This window comes from Pagrus major, chromosome 17 (assembly GCF_040436345.1).
Source record: "Pagrus major chromosome 17, Pma_NU_1.0".
Classification (NCBI taxonomy): Eukaryota; Metazoa; Chordata; class Actinopteri; order Spariformes; family Sparidae; genus Pagrus; species Pagrus major.
This window is the reverse complement of record NC_133231.1, coordinates 24691990-24705322: the sequence shown is the minus strand read 5'-3', so window position 1 is coordinate 24705322 and position 13333 is coordinate 24691990. Positions and strand designations below refer to the sequence as shown.

Sequence of the window (13333 nt, the reverse complement as noted above, 5' to 3'; positions counted from 1 at the left end):
ATGACTGGAGATCTGAATTTCCTTCTCATTGGCTTTCTGCTGCAAGGTGAGTTCTTTTATATACCAATAACAATACAGGTAACAAAAGACATTAGAGCAGTAACCTGGCCTCACTGGTGTCAATTATCTTCTTCATGATTTGTGTTTAATGTTTCAGGTGCCCTGTGCGGACAGTTCGACGTCTTTATGCCGCATTCAATAGAGGCTCTGAGTGGATCCTGTGTGACCATCCCCTGCTCCTTTGATGTAGCAGACGACTATAACTCAGGCCTTGATAATACATGTAGAGCAATGTGGAAATATGATAAACAGACTGTTGTGTTTGACAGCGGTAATCTGCAATCAAGTACAATACAAGGAGAACTGAAAGGAGACTTAAAAAGAAAAGACTGCACCACAAGCCTGAACAACATGAGACCTGAGCACAGCAAAGAATATTACTTAAGAGTGAAATGTGATCAGTTCGGACAAAATTTTCTTGACCAGAAGTTGCACATTTCAGTCACAGGTAGGTTTTACAGTCCATTTACCAACACTTCAGTCATAAGCTCCTTTCTAGAACTGCTTTTACCTTGTGTTGCATTTACTGCATTTTGCAAATAAAATAAAGATGAAGAGTAATGATTGATATATATATATATATATATATATATATATATATATATATATATATATATATATATATACATATATAGGGAAAAACATATATATTGACTTACTGATTGGTCCAAATGTACTTTCCCACCAGATGATCCACCCACACTGACTCTGACTCCGTCCACACTGAAGGTGGAGGAGGGAACCTCAGTGAGTTTGAAGTGCTCTGCTCCAGCTCCCTGTCTGTCTCATCCTCCTGCTCTGACATGGTCCTCCAGCCTGGGTCACATTCAGGAGTCACTGCAGGAGAATCAGGACAGAACTAAAGTCAAGACCTCTGTTCTGACCTTCACTGCTTCTCGCCTTCATCACAGACTGGACATCTCTTGTACTGCAGTCTACAACAAACAAGATGGCAGCCCTGAGTCTGTTAACACAAGTTTGACCGCTGATATTTCATGTGAGTTAATTTTCTGGTGAAATTCATAAAGTTTTCTGTGAGTTCATGTGTTCATTTCCTCTGTGAAATTAATCCGTAACATCTTAAAATGTGGTTTTACTTGACATTCATCATCTTGAGAAGGAGCAACCTCCATGTTAACACCCTTGTACTGTTGCAAACGTGATCTTCATGAACCAAACTTGACTCAACTTTGCCTAATTTACCGTGCTGCTACATTTGTTACAGTTGCTCCACAGATCCTGCCCTTGTCTCATTGTATTAAAACTGCAGACCAGCTCAGCTGTTCCTGTGAGACTGTGGGGAATCCTTCTCCTGCTTTACAGTGGCATTTGGATGGGTCACCTGTCAATCACTCTGACAGGTTTGCAATCAGCAGTGAGCCTCTAAACGACACACGTCTGAGGAGCATCATCACTGTGAATCAGTCACAGGGGGGAGATCTTAATTTGTCCTGCCATAGCTCCAACTTTCTGGGATCTGCTTCTCAGCAACTACCTGTCTACAGCCTTAAGACAACATGTGCAGTATGTCAAGGTTTGTCTTTGTGCTGAATACAAGTTTTACTGATTAGTTGGAAACTAACAGTTTTGCGTACTGTAAAGGAGACGCATGCAATGGACACGTTCGCTTCATTTCATCCTCTAGAATTAACATCCATCATGTTAGTGATGGATTTGGCAACTATATTACAAAAACACACACACAAAAAAACAATTTTATTACATATAACATATAAACATCTTCACACATTTGTAAGGCTATTTTAATTTGTCTTCTATAATTTTTTTATAAACTACCAATACATGATATAATATGTGTAACAGATGTTTTTCCCTGAGTTTTGTGTTTAATATACCCCTGAGAACAACCCATCATACTCCATGTCCAACCGCAAAAAATACCAAATATATTTATGCTTCTGACTTATTTCCACAATCTTCTGTTCTCTCTCCTACAGACTGTTCACGCCAAATTATTTTGCCAGTCTTCATTGCCATAGCCTGTGGTATAACAGCAGCAGTAGTATGTGCTCTACTGGTTGCTATCAGGTAGGTAACAGCTCGGGAAACCATGAATGTTCAGACTACCCATTTGCAGCAGGGCTATTGTTGTTAACTTAAAGGAGACCTATTATGCTTTTTCGTTTTTTTCCTTCCTTCCTCTCTCCCACTGAAAACACTGCTCCTGAAACTCCTCGTCAGTAGTCTCACCTTTAATTCTGTGACTTTGTGACATCACAAGATTTCACCATGTCACGCATTTGCATATTTTATGCCTACGGCTAGTTTGGCACCTAAGAATTCATTTAGCACAGCTAAAGCTCTGTTGTTGTTAGCAGTGCTGGCCCAGGCGTGTGTGAGCTGACCAATCAGAGCAGACTTGGTATTCAGGAGGCGGGGCCTTAAAGACACAGGAGCTAAAACAGTGTGTTTTTAAGACAGAGGGGGAATACAGCGCTGCAGCACTGGACCGTATGAGAAAACGGATGTGTTTTTTAAGCACTTAAGCACGCAAACCTTTTCTAGTAGTAACCCAAAATAAAATTATAAACCTAAGCATTAGCATAATATGTCTCTGAATCTAATCTAGCATAAATACTGACTTCAGATAGTGTTAGTCTGTACCAGTTTAAGTTTTCTAGGTTCAACAGCTCTGTACGTTGACTAACTTGCATCCAAAATATTTTCTTTACACTGTAAAAACACACAATTTGTGGTGAATACACAAAAGAATCAATACATTTCATTATAAAGAACTTAAAGTATGTATAATCAAAATGGTCAACAAGTTCACTACAGTATAACCGCGACTGTTATTTCTCATTGTGGTGCAATTTTTCTGTGTTTGACAAAGGCCTAATTTTCAAGACTAGTTCCCTTGTGCGAATGATTCTGCCTCTTTAAAGCTACATCAGTTGCTTTGAAAATCTAAATATTTATGAACAATAATTGACAGCTGCATTTTATCAGTGCTAAATATTTTTGCATTTTTGACTTTCTCACTGATCACATTCTGCCAAGTAATACATGAGCAGGCTAAAACCCAAAGTTGAAATAAATATGTCGATGTAAACTGGATGGAGTGTAACACTTTCTTATTTTTAGGGCTCAGTGCACTGTTTGCCGTAAACCTACAAAGAGTGAATGCGCAGGTGACACCAGCACAGCTGTGATGAGTCGAGGCCTGTCAGGTGAAATGGAAAATAAGGTAAAGACCATTTTCTAATTTGGGTATTAAACTAGGCATAATCTAGCTGTGCATCTGATGTTTTATTTTTATTTCAGGTGTCTGTCACGTCAGAAGAGGATATTTATGTCAACACCAGCATGATGAGAAAGTCAGATAAACTAGAAACTCAACTAGGTCATCAACACGTTGCCAATAAAAGCTCAGAGAAGCAGAATGAGGAAGGAAGCGATATGTTGTACGCCAGTGTGGTTTGGAAAAGCAAGAAGAAAAGGAAGAAGAAGGGAGATCACTCTGGTAGCCTCTATGTGGAAGAGGAGAGGTGCATGGGGGAAGGCATGGACAGACATTTTGTGAGCAACGCACTGGAGATGGGGAGTCTTTATGGCAACACTGTGACTGGAAAAAATGCAAAGAAGGCTACTGAATACGCCCAAGTTACATTTAGAGACAAAAATATGATGCACAGATAAGATCCTGTTCTGTTTAACTTTGGTTGGAATCTGTTTCATCTGATTGTGTGACTGATGATTTTTAAAGCAATGTCGGTGTTTTAGGTAATGATTATGCTTTAGATTACATTATATTGTCAGTGTTTAGTCCCTTACAAAGAATCAGCACCTCTCCGACTGTCTCACAAAAAATAACAAATTTAGAGGTCATAGGGTCTATTAATGAAATTGAGCTGTACAATAAAGCATTAGTGTTTATGTTTTCCCCTATATATGACAATGGCAACTAATGACAGTCCAAACATGTCTTTAAGTGTGTATAAATGTCTCCATAAGATGTTTTTCAAGGAGGTTCAGGCATTATCACAGTGTCTTATGATACCAGGTGACTAGGGCTGGGCTGTATATCAACTTTTTAAGGTATATTGATATATTCTGGAGATGTATTCTTTTATATTCGATACTGTTAATATCGATATGTTTTGATGTTGTTTGCATGTTTGTACATAATCTATTTCACCCGTAAAGATGCCAGTTTGCATCTCCCTGCTACATGCAAACCGGGCCTGTACACTAGCATTTTTGCTGTGAGGTTTGAATTTCTGCGGCTGTTTGTCTTGAAGACCTTGAAGGCCGCGTCCACCGTTGTTAAATGGGACGGTCTAGCCTTCGGAGTATTTCCTGGTTGCGTCACCAGGTGTTCATGCATTAAAGTCTGTTTTGGTTCAAATCTATCAAACGTGTACAATTATTTGTGTGTGTACAATGTGTCAAATCTAAATTGAATTATCAACACTACAAAATAAACATTAACCCATTGGTGAATAACAACTATATTGACCATAGCATTACCAGCGTCACGTATTTTAACTGAAAGTTTAAATTTGGAGGTTTTATAGTCCCTTGAAGTTTAACATATCTGGCGTTGGATGTTCAAATGAGTAAAATCCAAGTATAAACCCATTACTCACATTTGAATGTCATGTCTGCACCACTTAATGTCGCCATTTTCTCTTGCTTCCTCTTCCGTTTCGGGACTGAGCAGCGGAGTGCAAAGGATCTTGGGATATGGGAGGCCGCGAAGGATAGTAGCGGTGCGTCCTCCAGAAAGAGGGAAGTGCAGGCTGCATTTGTGGGCTGCATTTGAAGGAGCCTTTGAATTTGGACAGCCTTCGCGCGGCATTGTGACGTAATTGGCCTTCAAATGCGCCCTTCGAGGGCTGCAGCCCCTGAATTTGGACACAGCCTATATCTCCTCCTAGATTCCACACAGTCTCCTTCCTTTTCAAATTGTGCTGCCTACATTACCCACAATGCAATTTAGCCACTGAGTGACATCACTCAAGGCAATTTATCAGATTACATGCAGCTTCCTCTGGAGCCGCAAAAGACTTTATACTACTTTTCTCACATGTTACGACCCCCTACAGGAGGTACTCAGAATGAGGTCTAACACAAGACAAGCAAACAAGTTGCAGTTTAAAGGAAGATACATTTATTAATTTAACAGCAATCAAACAAACAAACTGATGGGCCGGCCGAAATAAACAAAAGAAGGGCGGCCTCCCAGTCCAACCCACCTGGGACCTGTTTCAGGAAGCAAGTTTAACAAACTCTGAGTCAAAACCTGAACTCTAGGTTGACCAACTCTGAGCTGTCAAACTCAGAGTTTTCGGTTTCAGATCAGGTGTTAACAATTAGTTCAATCAACTCTGAGTCAAGGTTACCTTGAGTGAAGCTCGTGCATGAGGATATAAAAAGCCCTCATCAGTGGAACGCAGATAACATGATCCACCATGGCAACAGGTGAAAAAAGCCTCGATCCTCCTGCTTCTCCCCAGTGGAGTTGGAAATATTAATGACTGCATATGCAGAAAATGAGCATATTTTCAAAAGAAAGAGCAATACTGGGGCAGCAGCAAAATAGCGAGAGCTTGTGTGGCAGAAAATTGCTGACCGAGTCAAGGCGTGAGTATTAATTGGAGAAAAAAAAGAAATGTTTCGTCTTGCGTGTTCCACTCATTCAACATTTATATTCTATATTTGTGTTTGAGCACAAAACGGACTGCAACGAGCAGCAACTAAAGATGAAATATAAAAATATAGTCCAAACAGGTAAGGTATAATTTAATTACAAGCAATTGTGATGTTGTTATAGCCTGCCCTCATTAAACAGCATTCAGTGGCTACATTCAACATGCGATAGCGATATTTAAGTAATCCCCTAAGGAAAATCCCCTAAACAAAGAAAAAGCCAAATCTTCAGCCATCCCATCACTGCCAGTATTTAATATTGTCTATATGAAAGCCACACCTAAATGCCTGTTGTACATGCATGTCTCAAAATTTGTGTTTTCTGGATATGTTCAAATTTGACCTCCAGTATAGCCAACAGAAAAAAGGCTGAGGCCTGCAAAACAGGTGGCGGTCCACCCCCACCACCACTCACAGAGGCTGAAGAGATGCCCTCGGTCAGAACAGTGGGCGACCTATTGCTGAGCTCATCAGAGCCAGCCACGCCCCAGGACACAAGGGCCTACATAAGAGGTAAGTTATTCAAATGAATGGCAGATGTACATTCATCCTTTTTCTAGTGTTAGCTCAGTAATGGCCATCCATTCATCATAGACACAACTTGGCACACTGATTTTTCTTGTAGCAGTAGGCTACAGTTCTGTTATTGGCTGCTGTTGCTCTCAGATATCAATCTATTCCAAGGTGACTCAGAGTCTGAAAAATTGTGATGGGACCTGCACACTATTGTAAAAAAAAAAAGAAATGTACATTAGGTGGGGCACTTTTCTGGGTAATCATCAACTGACTAATCTTCTTCTACCAGTTACTGATGGTGTAATCTGTCTCGTGGAGCCTTCTGCTATAAGAGACCTCCATGATGTTGTAAGTACTCTTAATATTCCACAGAGTTGTCATGATGGGTAGAATATAACACAATAATTCTGTTTTATTACAGGAGGATGATGAAGACACCCTATCTGCCGCCACAGAGAGGGAAGTTGCAGAAAGGCCCGTTGTGGTTCACACCTCTTTAAAATAACTTTGGTTTCAGTTAATGATAGTGTTGTTCCACAATGCAACTTGCAGCTTCTTTCTCTCCAACAGAGCAATGCTGGAAATTACAATGAGGAAGAGGGTCCATCAACCTCCACAGCACATCTTACCTCAGTAAGATGTTGTTCAGCATTGACCCACAACTTACTATAACACTAAGTAGACATGGCACTGTGAAATTCAACGTCATTTGTGTTCCTATAGCTCCCTGTGAAACAACTGTACAAGGTGCACTTGCAGACACAAATAAGTAAGTCAAATCAGGAAATGGATCACATAAGGCTGCAGATTAAAAAGACACAAATGGAAATACAACTGCTGGATCATCAGTTAAGGGTGGGTGATGTGCATGATTTTCAATTGTTTCAACAACAAAAGATTAACTGTACAACATTTGTACTTCCAGGAAATAAAGAAGACCTCATAAAATAAGAGGCATATTGTCTTTCTTTGACACTGGGGAGGTGATGGGTCAGTTAGAAATGGTTGAAGCATATCATGTCTCTAACAGCTCTTCCATCTCGTGCATCAGCAGGGGGGTTAGGATTATTGTCTGGATCATCAGACCGCTGATAATGATAAAACATCCAATCGGGGTCTGATAATCCTCTCCCGAGGGAAATTTCTGCGGAGTATTTGCGCTTCGACATCATCTGGCTCCTCGAGAAACGGACACGCCATGTCTGCCACTGCCTTCAGTCTCCAGGCTTCAACTTAAGAGCAGGGGAAACTCAGGGTTAGTTGAAGCAAACCTGCCAGCGAGCAGGTTTGTTTCACGGAGTATGTTGCCCCGGGTAACTGACTCAGAGTTACGCTGAACTGGCTTTGTGAAACCGAAAAACCAGAGTTTCCCTCATCTCAGGGTTGACTAAGTCAGGGTTTTCACTAAACCTGCTTTCTGAAACGGGCCCCAGGGCTGTCAGAGCTGGGGGCTAACCCTCTACCTTAACATGAAGGAACAACTAAACCTAACTGAAACAAAGCCATGACGACTAGACTACCGCACCCATCAGATAAACATATCACAAAACATAATACCCCAGCCTGACTGCATCTCTGGTCAGGTGGAATGGAGAAAGAGCGAGAGAGCGCCTCGTGCCCTACCCCCTCTTATTGGTCATTCCTAATCAGCCAGACCACTATCACCTGGAGAGGCAGGAGGCCAAGCATCAGCCACAGCAACACATCCTGGCCAGTGTAGGGGGAACATGTAACACAGGTTAATGAACTGGTAACATTTAAAATTATATTCAATTAAAAAAAAATGTGTGAATCTTAGTGGGAATAAAGACTGTGAAGACTAAAGACTAAACCGTGTTACCATTCCAGGGTTAGGGTTAAATATCCAAGGTGGTTTAAATGATATATTTCATTTTAAGTACCCACATACCATGAAAAAAATAATAATCCCATGGCATCCCCAGGGTCATGTACATAAGGTCTCATTTCACTTTTGTGGATTGATGAGTACAGCTGCTAGTGTTCAGTTGATTGAGTATATCATCACTTTTCTGATTTTTTGAATGATCTGAGTGATAAATATCAGCTCTCGATGAGAACTTCACCACATGAATTCTTGCATATGAGACAACAGTGCATTTGGCACTTGGACTCATGAGCCTATTAACCTCCCCTGACACTCCTCTGAGGGTTTACTGACACCACAGAGAGAGGGACATAACACTGCTGACTGCATCAGCAAAAAACATCTCCAAAAAGACGCTGACAATCTGAGGAAAATAAACCTTGTCCTGCTCAGAGTTACAGAATATAATCATACTGCCATGTAGTGTAGGCTAATAGTTACATCACACTAAGATGTTGTTGTTTGGCACATCAATATGTAAGTGTGTGAGTTTCACCTTACAACAACAAACCACAAGCTGAAAGTTAGTACCAATAAAAATACAGCACAGTGGTCGCTGTTTCCCAGAATTAGTAGTTGGAGTCGTATAATAGTGAAGACAAGAAAGTAAATGATGATTTTCTATGTAAAGCTTTGTGCATTGTGACGCCAACATCCTTACTTTAGAGGACAAAACATGCAGTCATCTGTCTTTTCAGGTCAACCTAAACACAAGTCAGTCCCTCTGGTCCGGTACCAGAGGGCATTAATATGATGCTGACTTGCAGTAATGAGCCTAACATGAGGAACAGACATGTTTTAAATGTCAAAGCTTCTTAAGACAACAGTCCTTTTTTCTCCAAAGATGAGAATGATCTTGAATGATCAACAGATTTTATATTCCATAAAGCATGGTGGTATTTCAGTAGCATTTATGAAAACATTAATTGATTACAAAAAACGAAATCATTGTTTTTATTGTGTTGTTTATGAGTCAGTGGGTAGTTTGACACACGTTGATTGTCCAATTTAATATCAATTTAAAAAAAGCTGATTTACGATAAGTTGAAGCTGTCAATGTTCTCCACAGTGAGGTGAGTACAGTATGTTAAATGAGTGTGTTTTTTTTTTTTGTTAATTGAAAATTAAATTCAAATTTGTTGGCCAGTCCACAGATTTGAAATATCCCAGTTAAATTGGTGAGGTTTCAGTATGAAGTTTAACAATGTTACTGCTTACAGTAAAGGTATAAATCACTTGACCACAAAGGCTAAATATACATTTTTAGAGTCATTTGCAGACATTCCCAATGCAGGTTGTTATAACAAACATTATTATTTAATTGTATGTGTCCAAACACTGACTATTTGGACTGCTTAAAACCCTTTCTCACATTTCATCGTCACACCCATGTACTATTAGGTGTGACTTCCTGAGCAACACATTTGAGGAACTTCATTTCTCTCTACATCATTCATCTGTCTGCTTGAAAGAACTGGAGAAAACGTAAGTCATGATAACTTCAATATGATGTGTATCAAAGCATTATTTATTTTGAATACTAAACTAAAACCCTTAAGTCACTTGATGTTAGATTTCAAAGATAGAAAGAAAACAAAACACTGACACTTGTTGAAAGGTGGGAAAATGTTCGATTCAACACCTTGACACTTTTACGTTGACGGTTTATGGCGGTTTTGGACATTTTGTTACTGTTGAATATATTAGTTGCCTCATGCAAATTAGATTAATTCTGTAAATACATATAAAGCAAACAAATAAAGATACAATGGGTTTGTCACATTACAATATAATGTAAACTGAATGTTATGAAAGTGTTTGACAAGTGCTTATTTCATTTTGCTAATCTCTCACAGTAAGAAGAAATACTGTTTCCCCTTTTGTTGAATATCTCCATCATCATTCTTTTACAAAAGGCTGGCAAGTATGTAAGAATTGTATTTTAGATTAGTAAAGATTCATCTACTTTTTCAAAGACAGTTTTAAAAGAAGTGATTTAGAAGCAACAAAATATGACTGAGTTATATGTATGCTGCGCAGCCATTCCCTCATGAGATTTTAACAACACCTTGTAGAATCTGATTTTGTTGGGATTCATTTGAGTTTGAATGTCTCAGAATCCCTGACAGGCTTCTTTGGAGCCTTTCCTACACTGACATCGACCAAAAAATAATGAAATAATGAAATATGTAACGTACTAAAGACGAAATGTACTAAAGATGCGAATTGTTCCATGTGTATTCTCCAGAGTTTCTGCCTCTCCTGACACACAGAGATGGCTGCAGCTCTGACTCTCCTTCTCATTGGCTGTCTGCTGCAAAGTGAGTTGAAGTTCATTCAGCAATACAGGCTGCAGAAAATTAAAGACACAGTGAACTACAAAAGTCTTCTGCTCATTTCTGTAGAACTTTATTTTAATGGGAATACAATTTTATTTTATTCAAACACTGAGAGAAAAAACAATGTGAAAATAAAGAATATTTATTTTGGATTATTTCATGATTAAAGGTATAGTGCTGAAATTTTAGCAAAGCAACCAAATGGTAAAGTTTCCTTCTATTACTGTAAAGCAGTATTCACTTGAACATATTCAAAGATTTGTGTCTTGTGTTTCAGGTGTCCTATGTGGACGGTTCGAGGTCATTATACCACAGACTATAGAGGTTCTGAGTGGATCCTGTGTGACCATCCCCTGCTCCTTTGATGTAGAGGACAAGTATAACTCACGCCTTGATGAAACATGTAGAGCAATGTGGAAATATAATGAACAGGCTGTTGTGTTTGACAGCAGGAATCCACAATCAAGTGCAATACAAGGAGAACTGAAAGGGGACTTAAAAAGAAAAGACTGCACCACAACCCTGAACAACATGAGACCTGAGCACAGCAAAAAATATTTCTTAAGAGTGCAATGTAAAAATTTAGGACATACTCTTCTTGGCCAGAAGTTGCACATTTCAGTCACAGGTAGGTTTTACAGTCCATTTACCAACACTTCACTCATAAGCTCCTTTCTAGAACTGCTTTGACCTTGTGTTGCATTTACTGTATTTTGTAAATAAAATAAAGATGAAGAGTAATGATTACTGTTTATTTACTGACTGGTCCAAATGTACTTTCCCACCAGATGATCCACCCACACCGACTCTGACTCCGTCCACACTGAAGGTGGAGGAGGGAACCTCAGTGAGTTTGAAGTGCTCTGCTCCAGCTCCCTGTCTGTCTCATCCTCCAACTCTGACATGGTCTTCCAGCCTGGGTCACATTCAGGAGTCACTGCAGGAGAATCAGGACAGAACTAAAGTCAAGACCTCTGTTCTGACCTTCACTGCTTCTCGCCTTCATCACAGACTGGAAATCTCCTGTACTGCAGTCTACAACAAACAAGATGGCAGCTCTCAGTCAGTTAGCACAAGTTTGACCGCTGATATTTCATGTGAGTTGATTTTCTGGTGAAATTCATTTAGTTTTTTTTCTATTTAGTTTGAATCAGGACTGAAACAGTGAATTAAACAGTCCATTATTACATTAGTAGATAAGGGTGCTCTGATCATGACTTTTGGGGCTGATCACCAATCACTAACTGATGGAAGCAGTGTTGGCCGATGCTGATCATCAATCAAAAGGATGCTTCTTTACTTTATTGTCACATATAGTTGTCAGTTATTAGTGGCATAATAAAAGCACCATTAAAATGTTGAGGAAATAATTATATTTATTTTGCTTGATAAGAAATAGGTATATCAATATTTTAACACAAAATAAAAACTGTAAAAAACAGAATTAAGAAAAAAGAAATAGGACAAAGAAGTTTGCAACAAAGAATGAGGGAAAAAATCTGTGTCTGAGTCTCAGTTGTTTCAGTCTTTGTACCCTGAAGCCACTACTCCACCACCTGGTCACTGCTTGTATCTGGTCACATGTCTGAACAAAGTTTGGTAAAATAATGTAAAGTATCTGTAACTCTAAACTCAAAGTACTTCTACCTCCAACTGTACTCAGCTGAAATACTGTTACTGTAAACGTGTTGTGTTGTCACACTAAACTGCAGTTCACTGTTTAACACTTCATGTTCCTTTAAACAGAAACTTTCAGCTCTACTATGTTTCACTCCACTGGAAGCTATTAGCTCTGTTAGCTGCTGGCTCCCTAACACAGCAGGACTCTACTGCTCACTGGCTGCTAACAGCTAACAGCTAACTAGCTCTCTTCCTGCTAATTGTAGTTTGGATTTGCAGTTCCCTCTTGGTTCAATAGGTTTTTAATAGTTTTATTAGGTCCTGCCAGCAAGCCCTTTGTGACTGATTACACTACAGTATGTGGAACAAATACTGGATGGCAACAATCAGTGGTCGATCAAACCCGAGCATCCTTTGTAATCCATCAACAGAAACAGACATAATACAGAAACAAGAGTTGTCAACAATTTTAATAAGTGATTAATCAAAAGTATTTTTTTTCAAAGAATAATTTAAAAAAACTGACAAAACTGCAAAATGAGGTTTGAAGGAAACATATTTAACACTGATAGTGTCATTATTCTATAACATTACATTGTGCAACAACATTTACTTCATAATGATGAATTCAAGTCGAAAACAATCTACAAAAAAACAAAAATGTGAGGACAAAGCAGGAGCTTTACAGTCATTTGGGTTATTTTATGAATAAAGCTATCGTGTTGAGATTTTAGCAAAGCAACCCAACAGTACAATGTCCTCATTACTGTAAAGCAGTTTTCACTTGTTCTTATTCAAAGATTTGTGTCTTGTGTTTCAGGTCCCTTGTGTGGACAGTATGACACCTTCATGCCGCAGACTATAGAGGTTCTGAGTGGATCCTGTGTGACCATCCCCTGCTTCTTTGATGTAGAGGAAAAATATAAATCAAACGTGGATGAAACATGTAGAGCACTGTGGGAAAATGATCAAGGGACTGTTGTGTTTGACAGCAGTAATCCACAAACTACAGGACATTTGACAGGAAACTTAAAAAACAGAGACTGCACCACAACCCTGAACAACATGAGACCTGAGAACAGCAATAAGTACTTTTTCAGACTTGATTGCAATGGCGTGAAATATGATTTTAAACAAAGAAAGTTGGACATTTCAGTCACAGGTACGTTTTACAGTCCATTTACCAACACTTCAGTCATAAGCTCCTTTCTAGAACTGCTTTGACCTTGTGTTGCATTTA

At 39.1% G+C, this 13333-nt stretch overlaps 1 protein-coding gene across 1 annotated transcript in view; it reads left to right on the top strand.

The window, feature by feature from the left end:
- The window catches only part of LOC141011496 (uncharacterized), a 35172-nt gene continuing 21839 nt past the window's right edge, over positions 1–13333 (top strand). Inside the window, exons 1-8 of the mRNA XM_073484657.1 lie at positions 1–46; positions 158–283; positions 749–807; positions 3346–3569; positions 6083–6246; positions 10751–10876; positions 11262–11498; positions 12914–13255. Coding sequence (XP_073340758.1) covers positions 1–46; positions 158–283; positions 749–807; positions 3346–3569; positions 6083–6246; positions 10751–10876; positions 11262–11498; positions 12914–13255 — 1324 coding nt within the window. The remainder of the gene's footprint in view (positions 47–157; positions 284–748; positions 808–3345; positions 3570–6082; positions 6247–10750; positions 10877–11261; positions 11499–12913; positions 13256–13333) is intronic.